Source organism: Gobio gobio, assembly GCF_949357685.1.
Source record: "Gobio gobio genome assembly, chromosome: 15".
In the NCBI taxonomy this organism is placed as follows: domain Eukaryota; kingdom Metazoa; phylum Chordata; class Actinopteri; order Cypriniformes; family Gobionidae; genus Gobio; species Gobio gobio.
Genome location: NC_137108.1, coordinates 47,176,920 through 47,194,792, shown reverse-complemented (window position 1 = coordinate 47,194,792; position 17,873 = coordinate 47,176,920). Strand labels below are relative to the sequence as shown.

Sequence of the window (17,873 nt, the reverse complement as noted above, 5' to 3'; positions counted from 1 at the left end):
GGTTTCTCAAAATCTATTCAATAGGCACGTCCCAATTTGCATAATTATGCACTATTCTATGACGTTTTAAAGGGGGGGTAAAATTAGTTGAAAATAGTTTTTAAAGACTTGGAAAGTTTTTTTTTTAAAAGTTGGACGTTTTAAGTAGTATTTCTGTGCCAAAAATACTCCTTCCGGTTTCTCACAAGTTTCAGAAAGTTTTTTTTTTCGAGTATGGGTCTATCTGACGTCAGCAAGGGCGGGAATGTCTTTGTACGGGACTTACGGGCTCTTCTCCCGGAAGGGGGCGCGGGCGCGACCTGAGCGAGAGAGCAAATGTACGCCCATTAACACGCTTTGCTCTGCTGCGCTGCAGTCACAGGACTTCACGAAATTAACAATGTCACCAAAGAAGTTTTTTTGGTTGTCAGGGCAAGACAACCCTGTACAGCTTCCCAATGAACCCAGTGTTAACGGGACAGTGGATGGAGTTTGTTTTTCCAGAGTTTGCAACGGAGTTGTTCAAGTTTTTGTTTGTTCCCTGCATTTCGGCAAAGATCGTTTTATAAACAAGGCCCGGTTCAACTCTGGATTTGTAGCTCGTCTAATGCTGAAAGATGGAGCAGACCCAGCGATTTAAAGGGGTGGTTGCATGCAATTTCACTTTTTAAACTTTAGTTAGTGTGTAATGTTGCTGCTTGAGCATAAACAGTATCTGCAAAGTTACAGCGCTGAAAGTTCAATGCAAACGGAGATATTGTCTTTTAAAGTTATGGCAGTTTATTGCCTACAAAAACGGCCGGTTTGGACTACAACAAGCTTCTTCCCGGGTTGGTGACATCATAAACCCTCGCTATTAACATAAACACTGCCCCCACGAACACGCAACAAAGTGGGCGAGGCCACGTCGCAGTCATTACGAAAGAGAGAGAGCTGTTGCACAACTACAAACTACATTTGGCCATCTAACCAATCTAAGACCTTTGCGTTTTTCGGAGGGATGGGCTTCACAGAAGCAGAAAGCAAACGAGTCGTTCAAAGGACAGTGGAGACAGCGGTGTGGAATAAAGGTAAAATATAAGAAAAATACGGCGTTTAAAAAAAAAAAAAGTATTAAGACATGTTATACTGCGCCCCATAAACACAACCAAGCCTAGAGAAAAAAACACGGAACCACCCCTTTAAGGTTCACGGTCGTACGTTGGAGTAAAACTGCTTCAAATGTCTTTGATTTGTTAGCTATCGTGCACCTCAAGTAAAAAACATGATGTGCAAAACCGTTCTGCTTGCTACTGCTAACTTTAAGTCCTTATAAACCTGGTTTATGTCCTCTTAAACCATGAGTGTAAACACACAAATGTTGTAAAACTCGCGCATGACAAGCCGCTAAGCAAATATATACAGTTCCAGTACACACATAGAGACGTCCTGCTGTAGTCGTTGTTGCTGCTGCTCTTGTTCAATTTCAGCCTCCGGATCAGATTCTGGATCATATATGTGTGGTTGAATCTGATTGATAGCCATGGTTTATTTAAGATAACGTTTTCTTTTCCACGTTTAAGGATGTTGCAGCTTTCAGACGCTCTCAAAGCAATAGCTGCGCATGCTCGTCATTCTTTAGCTCCGCCCACACGACACACCTCCAGCCGCTCTTTTTTTTTTCGGAAAGACTTCTTTCATAAATATGATCAAACTAAAGACTTTTCGGAGATATGAAGGATGCAATACTACTCTATAGGTACTCAAGATTTACACGAGATTGACTGAAACTAAGTTGAAAATTCCAATAAGAAAAAGTGTACTTTAGATACCGGGATGATGCACTAAATTAATGGAAAAAACGAGTGGAATGTTGGACACTTCATGCACTCAACTGTCAGAAGAGGAGAGGCATCAGACTCTTATGTTGAATGACAAAATAACAAGTTGACAGTTGAATCGCAACTAATATCTCTCTATTACTGTTCTCTTTTGCTCATTTTAGCCACATTGGCAGCACCACAGCTGTCAGTAGCATCAAACAAAACTCATCTGAATGTGACGGTTTCTCCGCCGATGATCCCTTGGAATCGCTCCATTGAGGATATCAGGGCCTGGCAAGGCGTTAAGTACACAGTTCATCTGACACATCCCAAGTCAGTGGATGGAAAGGTTATTATTCTTGATTCTCCTTCAATCTCCTTCATATGCATCCGGTTCAATTGGAATTCATATTATTCACCAGATTTTCTTGACCATGTCTACATGCCTAAATGCATTGAGTTGCTACCCTGTGATTGGGTGGTTAGATATTTGCGTCAATGGGCAGTTCAGTGGGTGTACCTAATAAAGTGGCTCAAAACCAGTCATAAGTCGCATGGGTATATTTGTGGCAATAGCCAACAATACATTGCATGGGTCAAAATCAGATTTTTTTGTCAAAAAACCATTAGGATATTAAGTAAAGATCATATTCCATGAAGATATTTTGTACATTTCCTACTGTAAATATATAACAAAATATATTATTAGTAGTAATATGCATTGCTAAGGACTTCATTTGGACAACTTTAAAGGCGATTTTCTCAATATTTAGTTGTGTATCGGCCAAATATTGTCCCATCCTAACAAACCATACATCAGTGGAAAGCTTATTTATTCAGCTTTCAGGTGATGTATCAATCTCAATTGCAAAAAAATTACCCTTATGGCTGGTTTTGTGGTCCAGAGTCACATATGTGATACTATACAGTAAAAACCTTGTAATTGTAATATTCCTAAACAAAATTATGTTTTATTGAAAGTGTGTTATGAAATGTGACATGGATATTCATCAGATTCACCATTGGAAGATGTTCAGCTACATTTATTGTCCCTTGACGTCTTAAATGTGTCTTGTTTTTGAAGGTGTTTGAGGGCAGGTCTCGCTCAGTGTTTATATGGATTGTGGAAACAGACGTGCAGTACTGCGGTGATGTGGCATATACCCTCACACATCCCGGCTGGTCCAATCACAGTGAAAGAGCCCCCTTTTGTGTGAATGTCTCAGGTGAACAGTTTGTGCTTCGATTGATGTGTAGAAAACTGCCTTGACTGAATCTGATCACCCGTTATTTAGGAAAGCAATGTTTGCAGTGTTTTATTATTTCCTTTCATTACTTTAAAGGGGTCCAATAATGCTATTTTACAAGTTCAGCTTTCTTTAGTGTTTAATGTTGCTGTTTGTGCAAAGCTCTGCAAAGTTACAAAACACAAAGTCCTTCCAGAGGGAGTTCTTCTCTATATCAGTGTCAATGTTTCTCAACTCCCTGAAACGCCTCCATAGTGGTTTTCCAAAGTTACTAGCCAATCAGCATTTTCACTGGCCACAATTTTGACATTGATACCATGGGAAAAATTGCCATATAGATATTTTTTATATTGTCGCATGATTTGGCAGCAGGTATATTAGGCTGCTGTCACTTTAAGACCTGACGCAATAATCCATTTAAGCCGGGTGCACACTGTGTGATTTATAATAGTCCTTTATGATTGTTGCTTGTCAGACTGTATGAACATGATCCCTGCTGTAAGCCATGTCACACTGTAAGATCTCAGCTGTCATTAATGTCAGATTGTACTATAGTCAAGGCGCGTTAAATACGAATGCACGCAAGAAAACTAATCTGGAGTTTTATATCATCCATAAATGACGCCTTTGGTGACAGTGAGCAGCATTACACGCGGGATTGAAATGGTGGCTACAAAGAAATCTCTAGCGCTCATTTTGATTCGAATTATTGTCGGTCATTACTTAAAAGAACACTTAATAAAAAATAAAAAAATCACAAAAAACTGTCTTTAATTCTGGACCTTTGCCCGATAACACCCCCTGCCTACGGGCATGTAAATATATGTATTCACTAATTCATGTATTTTTTTTTATTAGTTTTATTGTTGTTTTATATTTTATAATGCAAAATATATATATATGAAATGAGACATGCAAGAAATTTCTGAAATATGTGCACTATTCACAAATTAGAATTATCACAATGACAATTACAATGATTATCACAATTATCAATATAATTGTCACTATTTACAATTACAATTGTCTGTAGATTGTGGAAATGGCAACAGACTAAACTCAGCAAATGTTTTCTATTTATATTCATCTGCAGTCTCTGCAGACCCCGATTCCAGGTTTCATATATTACTGTGGCCTGGTCTGCTGGCTCTGCTGCTGCTGATCATCCTACCCATCATGCTTTGCCAGATGTTTGTAAAGAGAAAGCCTTCCTTACCCATAGTGCTGGTAAGTGATTGTGTCATATTCGCTCTGGGAGTTTCCAGGTGAGCATACTTGGAATCAGCTCCTTCACGTCTTACTGGCAGTGAAACGTCCTGTTTGACAAGAGCGCTGCGTTTCTCTTAAGCCTCGTGAAGGAATGTGTCTTATCTGCGCATTGCTCTCGGCAACACAAAATGAGTTTATCATGTTGATTACGGTTAGCACAAACATCTGCTGCCAGATCAGCAATCCTTAGAGCTCTTCAGGGCTTTCATGGATTATTTACCCTGTTTTGGAATTTGAGATATTATTTTAAAAAGACTTATCTATTTGTAATATGAAAAGATAAATCATGCATGTTGATATTTGCTCAGTAAACTAGCCCAGCTTGGGTTTTGTGTAACCTCATGTTGATTTATCAAGTCAATATTTGGCTTCATTGACAAAACGTCTTTCACTTTTAAACTTCCCTGTGGGCCGCTGCCCGTTTGATGAAAACATTCTGTTTCAAATGCGTGGAGTCGAGAATCAAACTGATCGTACACAAGTCAGCCGAATCCCTTTGACCTACAATATTTACTTGAAATATACTCAGAGTAAATATGTCAATAATTTAACAACACATTTGCATGTATACGGTTCTCTGATGTTGATTAATGGTTATATGACATGCATGCAGGTAAACAAATAAAATATTTCATCTTTTTTAGTAAGTGTTTTGATTAGTTTGATTTTACTATATTTTTATGATTTAACTGATTTTAAGTAAGTTGTTTTTATTTTTAAATGATTTCTCGATTTATTATGGAAGCTTGTTTCCACCACAAAATAAAAAAGGTAATTATGACTTTATCAGTATGAGTATCAGTATTTTTCTCGCAATTGGGAGTTTATATCACGCAGATCTGACGAAAAAAGTCAGAAGTGTGAGATAAAAAGTCGCAATTACCTTATTTAATTTTTTATTCAGAAAAATAAAAAAACAAGGCGGAAACAAGCTGTCGTAATTTATTTAACATTTTTATGATTTAATTGATTTTTCGTAAATGTTTTATTTTGTAAATTAGATTGTAAAAATGTAAATAAATTAATCCTTTTAAACTAAGTCAACACAGTAAACCCTCACTAAGAATCAATTAAATAATAAAAATGTCAAACATTTCAATAGAATTTTTTTATATATGTATATATAATTAATTATTTAATTATTATTTAATAATTAAAAAAAAAATTAACTTATTCAAATTTTCTTGATTTAATTTATTATTAATTATTCATTCTTGATTTGGGAAATCCTGTTATAAGTATAAAAAAAATTACCGGACTTCCTGGTTTTATCTGTTATGGTGTGTTTACACCAAGACGCAAATGAAGCGTTAAGCGCGAGTGATTTATATGTTAAGTCAATGCAAAGACGCGAATAGACATTCTGCGGTGCGATTCGTGTCGATGACACGCAAATTGAGCGTTTCGGGCGAGTTAAAAAATCAGAACTGTGGCGTATATTCGCTCACATTAACCAATCAGGAGCTTGCTCTAGTAGTGACAACGAGGACAAAATCATATATGGATACCCGGAGCTGTAGGATACATCTTCGTACTTTATAGAAACAGGAATAAAAAGGATCTGGCTTGGAAGAAAGTGAGTGAGGAGGTCGGACAGTCTGGTAAGTTGTAAAAAGCGCACTTTACTCAATTTGAGCTATATATATATATATATATATATATATATATATATATATATATATATATATAGACTACAAGCGAGACTACAAGCTAGCTAAAGGCAGCAAATTGAGCTTATTCGCCATATTTTAAAACAATCCATGTCAGCCATTTCGCAACGAGACTGGAGCCACCTGGCAGAAGCCCCTTCCATGACACGTATTCGCGTCTGTTGTGAAGTTAATGTCACGCACGGGTGAATGTTCAAGCTTCCAACCACGCGTGAATAGCGCGATTTATTCGCTGAAGTCGCGTCTGGTGAGAACGCATAGTTAAGGCCTGTACACACCAGGACGAATATCGCGCACGCTTATCGCCAGCGTTTTTCGTGACGTTTTTCGGCGCGTCTTGAGTGTTCACACCCAAGCGATTTTCACTGGCGATGCGCCGAGTGAACTGCAAATTCAGTAGATGGCGCTCCCGCTACACAAGCTGGTGCTGCGCCACTTTACGCTTCTGACACTCGCTTGTCACACAGAAGAAGAAGAGAGACAGTATTTTTTTATTTTAGTCTACTTACTACTTCTTCGTCGTATCAATGTGTGCTCGGCAAGACCGTTTTGTGCTTGAGCGCCACCAAGTCGTGTTTTACTGTCACTTCAGCAGCTCCAGGCACATGAACAAAAGCGGCAATCTCATTGGTCGGCCAGTTTTTAACGCGCAGCGTCAAAATAAAAAACGAACCCGAGGCGTTTTTTTTTTTTAAATGACGCTTTTACGCCTGCCGTTTTGCGCGTTGGTGTGCACACTCACATTGGCGCCCTTTGTTTAGTCACGAGGCGTTAAACGTCGGCGATAAACGTGCGCAAAAATTGCCCCGATGTGAACAGGCCTTTAGGCTTAATGAAATAAAATCTAATTTGCATTCAATTCTGTAAATAACTGAATAAAACTAAACGTATGACACAAAAATGTCTTTGAACATATTAATTTCAATGAAATAAATAACATCTTTTGAAACTACCCGCAGTCAAGCAGAAGATTAAATTATGATTCTCTTTCTCCTCTCTCTATAAAACAGCGGTCAAAGATCACCAGTCCTCCGTCTTGTTCATATCCCCGGGACGACATATCTAAATTGGAAGTGTGCTCTGGATTATTTGGGAACGACGATCCACAGCCCATTTTTGCCCCGCAGAAGTTTTATGTGGATTCTTATGCACGCCAGGAGCCCTACAGATGTCAACAGGACGTCCCGGTGCAGGACAGCGCAGAGTCTTCAGTGCACTACAGCTTCTGTTTACCCGTCCAGATCTCCAACAAACCGCCATCCGACGGCAGATCAGATGAGACCAGCTCGGAGTCAATCGGTTCAGAGTCCATTTTGAGCATTTCAGACACTGAGCGCAGCAGCGAGACCCTGGTGGTACCAGTTCGGCCCGCTGAAAATGGTGCTCTGCAGTTTCATGACCGTTTATTTCAGTTTGACTCTGATCTAAGTCCTGCAGCTGAGGAATCAGAAGGTGGAGAACTAGCGCCTTTATTAACTGACCTAATTCAGAAGGACTCCGGGTGTAACTCAGACTACCTGCCTGTACATGTTTCTGACAGTGTGACGTCAAACTACAGGCAGAACTGGCTGCCGGGGACTCCTCTGGAGGGAAAACAAGACCAGAGGACTTATATTCTGAGGACAGACCACCTGCAGGACTTTACTGAACCTGAGCAGGACTTCAGAGACGGAGAGGAGCCTAGAGTTGGGGTGATCGTTCTGGACAGATGGGCGGTAGAGATGCAGGGATTGTCTCTGTCTTGAAACTAACCTTGCTCTTTCCAGTGCTCATCTGAGCACGTCCATGCAAGACAAAGAGATGTTTGATTGTCATCTTGTGGTGACTGAACATCTTCTGTCGGTTCTCGCCAGCTCGTTGCATCAGGTAGATGGACAGTGTAGCAAAACTGAAGGGAATTTTGAAGCAACAAGTGTTTTCAAACTGGTTGTGCACTTTGACTGAAACTAAGCTTATCTGTAGCATTGCCGTATTCACAAGTGTTAGCCCGTTTCATTTGTCCACATGTCCATGTTTTAACTTATTAAATGACTGCATGATTCATAATGCATAATGCATGAGTCAAAAATGTAGGTAATCCTGAAATACATGGTGACTGTTTTGACAGTGTTTGTATAATAGCGTTCAATTCTGTTTAAAACCTGTTTAAGAGGGAACAGGATTTTTAATAGCTACTTTTACATATCCGTTGACGGCTCAATCAGACTGAAAAGTACATCTGAATAAAATGCTGCCAAATGAAGCATGTACTTGAATACAAATCGGGTTCAAAAAAGGCTTGTCGTGATGTGTATGTTTACAAACGTTATACATCATATGAACGTGCCCGTTTTACATCGCATGTGTTATGAACTGGTCAGTGGACGAGACTTAAAAGCTCTTCTGACGTACATTTCAGCTTTCTTTATAGAGTCATCAAAGCAAAACATTTAACAGTAACCATCCTTTTGTACTCAATTCCAGACGAGGCGTTTCTGTAAAAGCATAATGCTGGAAGTTTCCAGTTGTCAATTATATATTTGCATTCCAGACAAGTCTTGTGTTCCTTGGAGTTTGTGTGAAAGGCTTCATGGGAATTTCACATTCAGCAGCAATGAGGAAGTGCTGGAGTGTGTTCAGAGACAAAAGCTCTTTGTTATGGAGGAAACAAATGATTTAACTGCGGTAATTCAGTCGATTTGTATTTGTTTTGGGGAAGGAAATCTTCTCACTTAATAGTCAAAATCTTCCAGAATATCAGCTAATCTTACAGAAAGTTTTACAGATGTTTGTCACCTTCATTACATTATCTATATAATGTACTGTCCATCTTATGTCAGACATTTGACTAGTAGTGTATTGATTTCATTGGTTCAGTAAAAAAAAAAAATGTTTCACTTTAATCTCTGTTGAATTATTGTCAGTAATACAGCATATTATTGATGCTTTGGAAATGATGATCATGTTAACCGCTTTTGCACAAAACTCATAAGCTGTTTTGCAGGTTAACACATTGAGACACTGTACAGAGAGCAAACAATACAAAGGTCAGAGTCATTTCCACAGTCATAAACAGTTTGCAGTGATAATATATGAGTTGATGATTGTCTAAAGGTGCCAAGCTTTTTCTGTTGTTGCTTGACAAATATACAGGTGCTGGTCATATAATTAGAATAGCATCAAAAAGTTTATTTATTTCACTAATTCCGGTCAAAAAGTGAAACTTGTATATTGTATTCATTCATTACACACAGATTGATATATTTTAAATGTTAATTTCTTTTCATTTTGATGATTATAACAGACAACTAAGGAAAATCCCAAATTCACGATCTCAGAAAATTTGAATATTACTTAAGACCAATACAAAGAAAGGATTTTTAGAAATCTTGGCCAACTGAAAAGTATGAGCATGTCCAGCACTCAATACTTAAAGGGTTAGTTCACCCAAAAATGAAAATTCTGTCATTAATTACTCACCCTCATGTCGTTGGACACCCGTAAGACCTCCGTTCATATTCGGAACACAAATGAAGATATTTTAGTTGAAAGCTGATGCTGAGAAAGGCTTCACACAGGCCTCCATTGGCATTCAGTACATTGACACTTCCAAGATCCATGAAAGGCACTTAAAACGTCGTTACAAAGTCTATCTCACCACAGTGGCTCTACAATAATCATACAATGCGACGACAATAGTTTTTGTGCGCAAAAAAAAATCAAAAGAACACCTTTATCCAGCTTGTTATTGCCTTCCGCGTGTGTCTCCACGACGCATGCGCGAGAATATGACGTAGCGCCGGGGCTCGGGATTCCATGAAATGCACACTCTAACCCCATTTTGAGCACTACGCCGAGACCTAAAGCACGATCAATGTAGAATCCAACAGCTTAGACACGCGCGTCTTCCTCTGCTCGTAAACAAATCGCTTCTGGGTCATATGTCCGAACGCCGGATCTGCGTCATATTCTCGCGCATGCGTCGTGGAGGCATACACGGAAGTCGAGAACAAGTTGGATAAAGGTGTTATTTTGATTTTTTTTTGCGCACAAAAACTATTGTCGTCGCATTGTATGATTATTGTAGAGCCACTGTGGTGAGATAGACTTTGTAACGACGTTTTAAGTGCCTTTCATGGATCTTGGAAGTGTCAATGTACTGAATGCCAATGGAGGCCTGTGTGAAGCCTTTCTCAGCCATCAGCTTTCAACTAAAATATCTTCATTTGTGTTCCGAATATGAACGGAGGTCTTACGGGTGTCCAACGACATGAGGGTGAGTAATTAATGACAGAATTTTCATTTTTGGGTGAACTAACCCTTTAATTGGGGCTCCTTTTGCCTGAATTACTGCAGCAATGCGGCGTGGCATGGAGTCGATCAGTCTGTGGCACTGCTCAGGTGTTATGAGAGCCCAGGTTGCTCTGATAGTGGCCTTCAGCTCTTCTGCATTGTTGGGTCTGGCATATTGCATCTTCCTCTTCACAATACCCCATAGATTTTCTATGGGGTTAAGGTCAGGCGAGTTTGCTTGCCAATTAAGAACAGGGATACCATGGTCCTTAAACCAGGTACTGGTCCTGTTGGAAAATTAAATCTGCATCTCCATAAAGTTGGTCAGCAGCAGGAAGCATGAAGTGCTCTAAAACTTCCTGGTATACGGCTGCGTTGACCTTGGACCTCAGAAAACACAGCGGACCAACACCAGCAGATGACATGGCACCCCAAACCATCACTGAGCGTTAGAGGGCGCTCTGTTTTAAAAAAATGCTCAAGTTTACCTATTTAAAGAGCACCTATCATGGAATTTTGAAATTTACCTTTCATGTAGTGTGTAACATAGATCTAAGTGAACAAAAACATCCTGTGATAGCTTGAAATATGACAGTGCACCGTATATATAGTTATTTTCTTTCAAAAGTAAGAGTCGACTCGGAGTCATTTTTAAGAATCGTTAGAAGACCGAAGCTTTTTCTCTGACTAGATGACGTCAACTTGTCAAGTTATTTGAATACGATACGCCCACTTATTGCGCTCCAAGACGCCAGTGAAAACTAGAAAACATCATGGCGACGAGACGCTGTGTTCTGAAGTGCCACTCAAAAGCAAACTTCTTTCATCTGCCCAAGGATGAGCATTTGAAGACTAAGTGGCTTGAAGACAAACCATACATCGTCGCGATTGTGTGTTTATTAGTCGTCAAATGTATGTTTCGCGATCTCAGGAAGCTTTTATTATGGACTTCTATTATGGCACATGGTTCTTCTTCGTCTGTCTGTACCATATGGACTACATGTGCACAGAGCGCCCTCCGGCTGCCAGTATGAATTGAAAACAACACATAAGAGACTCAATCGCTCATGATTAGGCTATAACTGCCCATTTTGAGGAAGTATTGAATAAAAAATACTCCTCTGTTTAGAAATTTGACACAGACATATGAGAATCTATCAATATGTCTCCTCATCTGCACACTTTTGAACTAAAAGCCCTGAGGGATGTTGATTTGTCGCGAGTCTTCGTGAGGAGAATAGAGGAGTTTTTTTATGAATGAGATCAGCTGAGGCTCATATTACAATCAAACAGTACCGACGCGGTTTTCATATTCATAACTCCTGACACATATTAACAAATTACTGTCACTATAAGACTTTGATGGGCGTTCCGTTTCCGAAAATATCTGCACAGACTAAACCAATCACAACTGACTGGGTCATCGGACCAATCACCGCAGATTAGCGTCACGTAAAGGCGGGGTTTTGAAAAGTGAATCACTAAAGGAATCATTTGAGAATCGCTGTCAAAACAGGTAAAAATAAATGCATATTATAAGAAAACTAAAGTCTTTTTTGTCATTGCATGCATGCAAAACTGTTGTTGGGGACTTCTAAAACAATATTTGGAACATTTTAAATGCCATGATAGGTGCTCTTTAAGGGAACAAAGGAGGAGAAACATTAGGAAGTTAATTCTCTACCTTAATGGGTTGTGTTCCACTCCACTTTTAGACACGCACTTGTGAACTTCCCTAAGCACGTCCCCTTGGGGGAATCCTTGCCGCCATTTTTGAAGTGCGTTCCACTTCCTGAAGTGGACGAGGGAAGTTTATATGGACAGACCCTCGCTCCCTCAATTTTGACCGTCTACTTCATATGTACACTTCAGGGAGCTTCATATACCACAATGCAACACGAATGTGATGTCACCGCATATCGCGTTTAATTTACCCCACCACAAACAACTCTATGGTATTTTAATTATTTTTTAAAATATTTAAAACAACCCAAACACACGTATATGCATATAGGATGCTGCATTAAACAATTTCGTAAAGGAAAAATAAATAAAAAAATCAACCCCATAGTGAATTCCAAGTGATCAGTGGCTTAGGACATTCCAGCTCAATCCATCGCAAAGGTTTCGCCAGTAGTGGGCACTAATGCAACATAAGCAATAACGCACATCCGAGTGAACGAGACGGAGTGAAGTTGGCGAGTGAAGGGCATAAAAAAAACAACTGGAACGCAGCAATGGAGACGCTTACCTCATGGGCTGAATCCGAAATCGCCCCCTAAACCCTCAATCACTATTCCCTACTTTAGTCCACTGATACAGTTCACTTGAAGGAGTGAATGAAAACAAGTGAGCGAATTCAGACAGCCGCTGTGTACATTAGGGTGACCAAACGTCCTGTTTTCCCAGGACATGTCCTGTTTCCAAGTCCTGTCCTGGCCCTAATATAACAATTTTCTATCCATACTGAGGGGGCACACTTTAAATGTATTGAAATTAATAAGGAATCTTATTAATAAGGAGTAAACTTCGAGTATCATTTGAGTATCTCCTTGGCGGGCCGAGTGTCCTGGTTTTCGGTTATCAAAATATGGTCACCCTAGTGTACATCGGCTGTACACTCGTTATTGCGGTGCATGGTGGGATAGAATGAGAATGATTGTTATCAGTAACTGTCCCTCAAATCTGATTGGATTTGATAGGAATGTTGTTCCAGGATCAACAAAGATGTTGATCCAGGAACTTGTTGAACTTTGTGAAATCAGGTTCTGCTGCTTCCTGTACGTCACAGCGTCTTTACTTTGATTGCAATCCTCATCCACCAAAACTTGCTTTATCCAGCCGAGCAACGTAGTTTGCATATCATCTGGGCATACAGCGATGGGAGGCTCTTTACAGTAGCGCAGTTTTCGACTGATTGTTTGAATGAATTCGCTTATTGGATCATTAGATCAGGGGTTTTCAAACTGGGGTCCGGGGACCCTCAGGGGTCCTCCAGAAGGTTCTAAGGGGTCCCCAGAAAATTTCAGAGAATAAAAATGGATAAAGTCTACCGAACATTCTGTTTCAGTTCTAAATGTTTCTCTCCTTTCTTTCCATACATACTTTCCAGTATTGTATATGTTTGCTTTGTATCTTTCTAGTGAGTTTTTCTCACTATAGTCCCCTTTATCTCGCTCACTGGGGTTGTAAGGCGGTATTCTTAACACAGTATGTAAGCTGCAGGCTTACATACATTTATTGTGAAAGTTGCTTATACAAATAAGTATAGAAAAAATGCCTTTTATTTCTAAATTATGACATTTTATGATGTAAAAATCATACTAACAATATAAGTACACCTCAGGAAACATTATAAAATAATCGAAAAATGCCATGCCATGGGACCTTTAAGTATAGCCAATTTAAGTTAGGAAACAATATGTTGTATTTATAACGTCACACTTAATATTTATCTAACAGTATAAATGTTTTTTCCATAACTGACTAATAATTGACTGTTAATAAACAAGTTTGCTACATTTGCAATCATTAAAGATACGTTTACAAAATTAAAGTATTTTCTGTGTGCATTTGAAAGCCATTTATGGCTTATTTATGTAGATGTTTAGCTGGTAGAATAAACAATAAAATAAAGTTTAAAAAAATGTAAGAAGTAACGATTAAATAGGGGTGGAATAATTATTGTTTTTATATTAAGGTAACTAAATAAAATTGATTAAGTTCAACTTAATATGTTTGGTTGCATTCAATTGATTTTATCTCAATTTAAACACTTACGATATTTTTTTTTAGTAAATTCAACGAATCATTTTTTTCAGTGTACATAAAAATATATAGATGGATTTTAGGGAGGGGGTAAAAAGGTTCATAAAAGGTTTATCATATTTGGGGGTCCTTGGCATCATAAAGTTTGAAAACCCCTGCATTAGATCATATAATATTTTTTTATATTTAATCGTGTGTGTGTGTGTGTGTGTGTGTGTGTGTGTGTGTGTGTGTGTGTGTGTGTGTGTGTGTGTGTGTGTGTGTGTGTGTGTGTGTGTGTGTGTGTGTGTGTGTGTGTGTGTGTGTGTGTGTGTGTGTGTGTGTGTGTGTGTGTGTGTGTGTGTGTGTGTGTGTGTGTGCGCGCGCGTGTGTGTGTGTGTGTGTGTGTGTGTGTGTGTGTGTGTGTGTGTAATTTGTTATTTTTATAAAGCAAAATATTCTTTTTGTTGGGCCATCTAAAGTCTTTTCACATTGTTCAGCAATTAAGCACATTTTAAGATCTCAAGATTTTTCATTCTCATTAGATTCTTATCATTCTAATGCAGTCATTTTTCAATATGTTTAATTGTAATATTAATTGTCAATGCAAAAAGTATTTTGGTAAAGAAAATGTGCTTTCATTTGAAGATAGGATGAAATAACATGCAGGTTTTAATGGGTTTCAGCCATTTTTTTTAAGATCTGTCAAAGTTAAATTATGTATCTGATCTTTAATGATGTTAACGTTCTCATCAGTTATTTATCTTCAGTGTCTCATATTGAGGCGTAATTAATTCAGATCTGCTTCTGTGCCACCGCTGAAAATAATTCGGTACCATAGATCTCCTTTTTATTCCAAAAGGAATACAGTCATTAGATGTATTTTTGGATTTTCATAGCTTATTGTGAGTGCTTGTTAATTAGTTAATGTGCCTAATCCTGTTCAGGTCATTAATTGTGAAGGAGTTTGTATTTTGCATTTGGTGCCTGCTTGAGACAGGTAATTAACGTAATGTGTGTTTAATGAGCAATAATCAAATCATAGAACAGGTGTGTCTTCTCATGGTCATGAGTTCATAATGGGGATTTTTATCAGCCCTGTTAATTATAGGTTGGTATGTAAATTTTGGGGGTTTGTAACCTTTTTTTACTGAGTGTGCCCAGTGTGTAGAAATTAATGAACAGCAGGCATAATATTTAGGCCCTTTTAAAGTTGGCATTAAATGGAAGCTGCGATACTCTTTTCTTCCCTATAGTGTGACAGATATATCCATGTGAAATGGCTCCTTGAGCAAGAACAAATGTATGGCAGGACTTGATTTTGTCCATCAGGAATTGATTGGATGGTTCTGGTTTGCTATTGGTGAATCTCATGTGAGTGACAAGTTGCCCCGCCCTCATCATCAGAGAAGAGATGTTGCTGCAAGACAGAGGGGATGTTATTACGAGGTACATACATTTTTTTTTATTATGTGCACAGATGATGAATTTAAAGGGGTGCTATTATGCCCCTTTTTAAAAGATGTAAAAGTCACTGATGACCCCAAAGTGTGTGAAGTTTTAGCTTAAAATACCCCACAGATCATTTTTATAGCATGTTAAAATTGTCACGTTTTGAGGGTGAGCAAAAACGTTTTTTTTTTGCCTATGTCCCTTTAAATGCAAATGAGCTGCTGAGTCTTCTCAGAAGATTCGCGAGCAGCCCCCTTTGCAGTCAAAATGCTCCCTCGATGCGCACTTTTGCCACGCCCGCACTGGTGCGAGCTCCACAGCAGACTTCTTCCCGACAGTCAAATCGCCGTTACGTCACGAAAGTGCAGACTCGTAGGAAGACTGCAAGGGTTTAGGGGTGCCATTTGGGACAGGGCCTTCCTCTTCTCTAAAGCAGCCCAACATGGCCTCACCCCCATTGTTGCGTGCTCCCATGGGCGGGGTTTATGTCAGTGTTAATTTTGACAGCAAATTTTTATTTAGTTTTAGTCAAAGTCTTATTAGTCACCTGAATTAGTTTTAGTCGACTAAATATCATAAGATTTTAGTCGACTAAATCTACCGTAGATTTAGTCTCCTAAAATCTAATGAGTTTAGTTAAATTGTAATAAGCATTTAAGCGTTACATAACCGACTGTCACTTGAGCTGACTTTTTGACATTAAAAATACACGAAAGAGAGCTCAATTAAATTTTTTGTCTGTTTTTTAAAAACAGCTATATAGTTTTTATAACTTTTGTATTTCTGTTTTAGTCAGTAGACCATATCAGGTTAAGCTAAAGCTTCAAATAAGTTTTTTTTTTTTTTTTTTTTCAGTTAACATTTATTTAATTTCAAGTAATAAAGTTTTTTTTAATGGTTTTAGTTAACTATAACCCTGATACTTTACTGAATTTGTGTCAAATACTGGTCTTTCCTCCTGACTATAAATTGAATGGGAATTAAATTAAATTGTTTATTGTGTAACCAAAAACGAATATATATAATGCGTGACTTTTAATTATAAACAAGCTCGAAATACACCGGGACTCTTATTTTGAAATGTTTGCCCCTCTGTTGCAGTTGCAGCTGCTCATTCAAGTTCAGATGAGGAGATAAAATATGCATTGTTACAACCGTCTAAAACATATTACTATATAAACATTGTAAAGTAAACATTGTCATTATCCATTAGCATTAGTTCATAAACAATTGCCTGGCATAAATGTGCGCTATTCACTGATTGTGAGCCGCTCTGGAGCGCTGGATTGGGGATGCGTGAGCCTGTAGAAGCGCAACAGCGCCGTGTTTTCCAGCAGTTAGATCAGCACGTTCAAATCAAATATGCGCATCTGTTACACAGGACATCAGTTCTGACCGGATCTCTTCCCTAATCGTCCCTCCCTAACATTTTCGTCTCGTTTCTATTTTTTGACGAAAATGACAGTTGATTTTCGTCACAGTTTGTCATCCAACACTAGTTTTTTTTTAGTTATCGTCTCGTTTTCGTCAGTGAAAAAAGGTCGTTGACAAAAATTATGACAAATTATTCGTCAACGAAATTAACACTGGTTTATGTAAAGTTTAGTGTTTGTGATGTCATCAACCCAGGAAGAAGCTCATTGTTGTCCCTACCAGACGTTTGTTGTAGTCCTTAAAACGATTTCTGTAAAAGAAAATATCTCCCTTTGCTTTGAACTTTGAGCGTTGTAACTTTGCAGATGTTGTTTATGCTCAAACAGCAACATTACACACAAACTAAAGTTAAAAAAGTGAAATCATAAATCAAGAACCCCTTTACATGTTAGTCTATAGTAGTTAAGAACACCTAATATAAAGTGAGACTAAAATAAGAATTGACAATAAAGGCATTTTAAGTGTGATTTTTTGAGACGCCTTTTCTAAGGCAGCACATTACACACTATGACTAACTCTGCAAATATAATAAATTCAGTTATTTTTTTAAATAGATTAGATTGCAATCCATTCAGTAAATTCAAATAGACTATTTTATTCAATATTGTGTATGTTGTGCATGCAAATTCAGCTGAAGGTCCAGTTTCAGTAAGGGTTGCAACAACTAGTCGATAGAATCGATCATCGACAACGATTCTCATTATCGATTAGTCAGGTCTGCCCTCTGTGCACGGTAAGCTTCCACCAGTCGCGCCATTACCATTACAGCACTGAATAACGCATGCATGTCTATGGACAAAATGCATTTAAAAATAGTGGAGGAAACAGAGCTGCTGCTGTGAGAAAGGTGTATGATCCAAGCGCTCAAAGCATGAAGATTCTGTATTTTAACCCTCAGGCGAAAGGCAGTAGCGCTTAACACACCGTGTCATGCTCTTTGACAGGTGTGTGCGTCCCCAGCGCTAAACGTTCATTTTACAGGTCATATCCTCATCTGTAAA

At 38.5% G+C, this 17,873-nt stretch overlaps 1 protein-coding gene across 1 annotated transcript in view; it reads left to right on the top strand.

Annotated features, from left to right (window-relative positions):
* ifnlr1 (interferon lambda receptor 1) overlaps window positions 1–8,847 on the top strand; it is a 15,153-nt gene extending 6,306 nt beyond the window's left edge. The window contains exons 4-7 of the mRNA XM_079838079.1: window positions 1,964–2,130; window positions 2,866–3,007; window positions 4,122–4,255; window positions 6,978–8,847. Of these exons, the coding sequence (XP_079694205.1) occupies window positions 1,964–2,130; window positions 2,866–3,007; window positions 4,122–4,255; window positions 6,978–7,712 (1,178 nt within the window). The 3' untranslated portion in view covers window positions 7,713–8,847. The remainder of the gene's footprint in view (window positions 1–1,963; window positions 2,131–2,865; window positions 3,008–4,121; window positions 4,256–6,977) is intronic.
* Window positions 8,848–17,873: the final 9,026 nt, after the last annotated feature.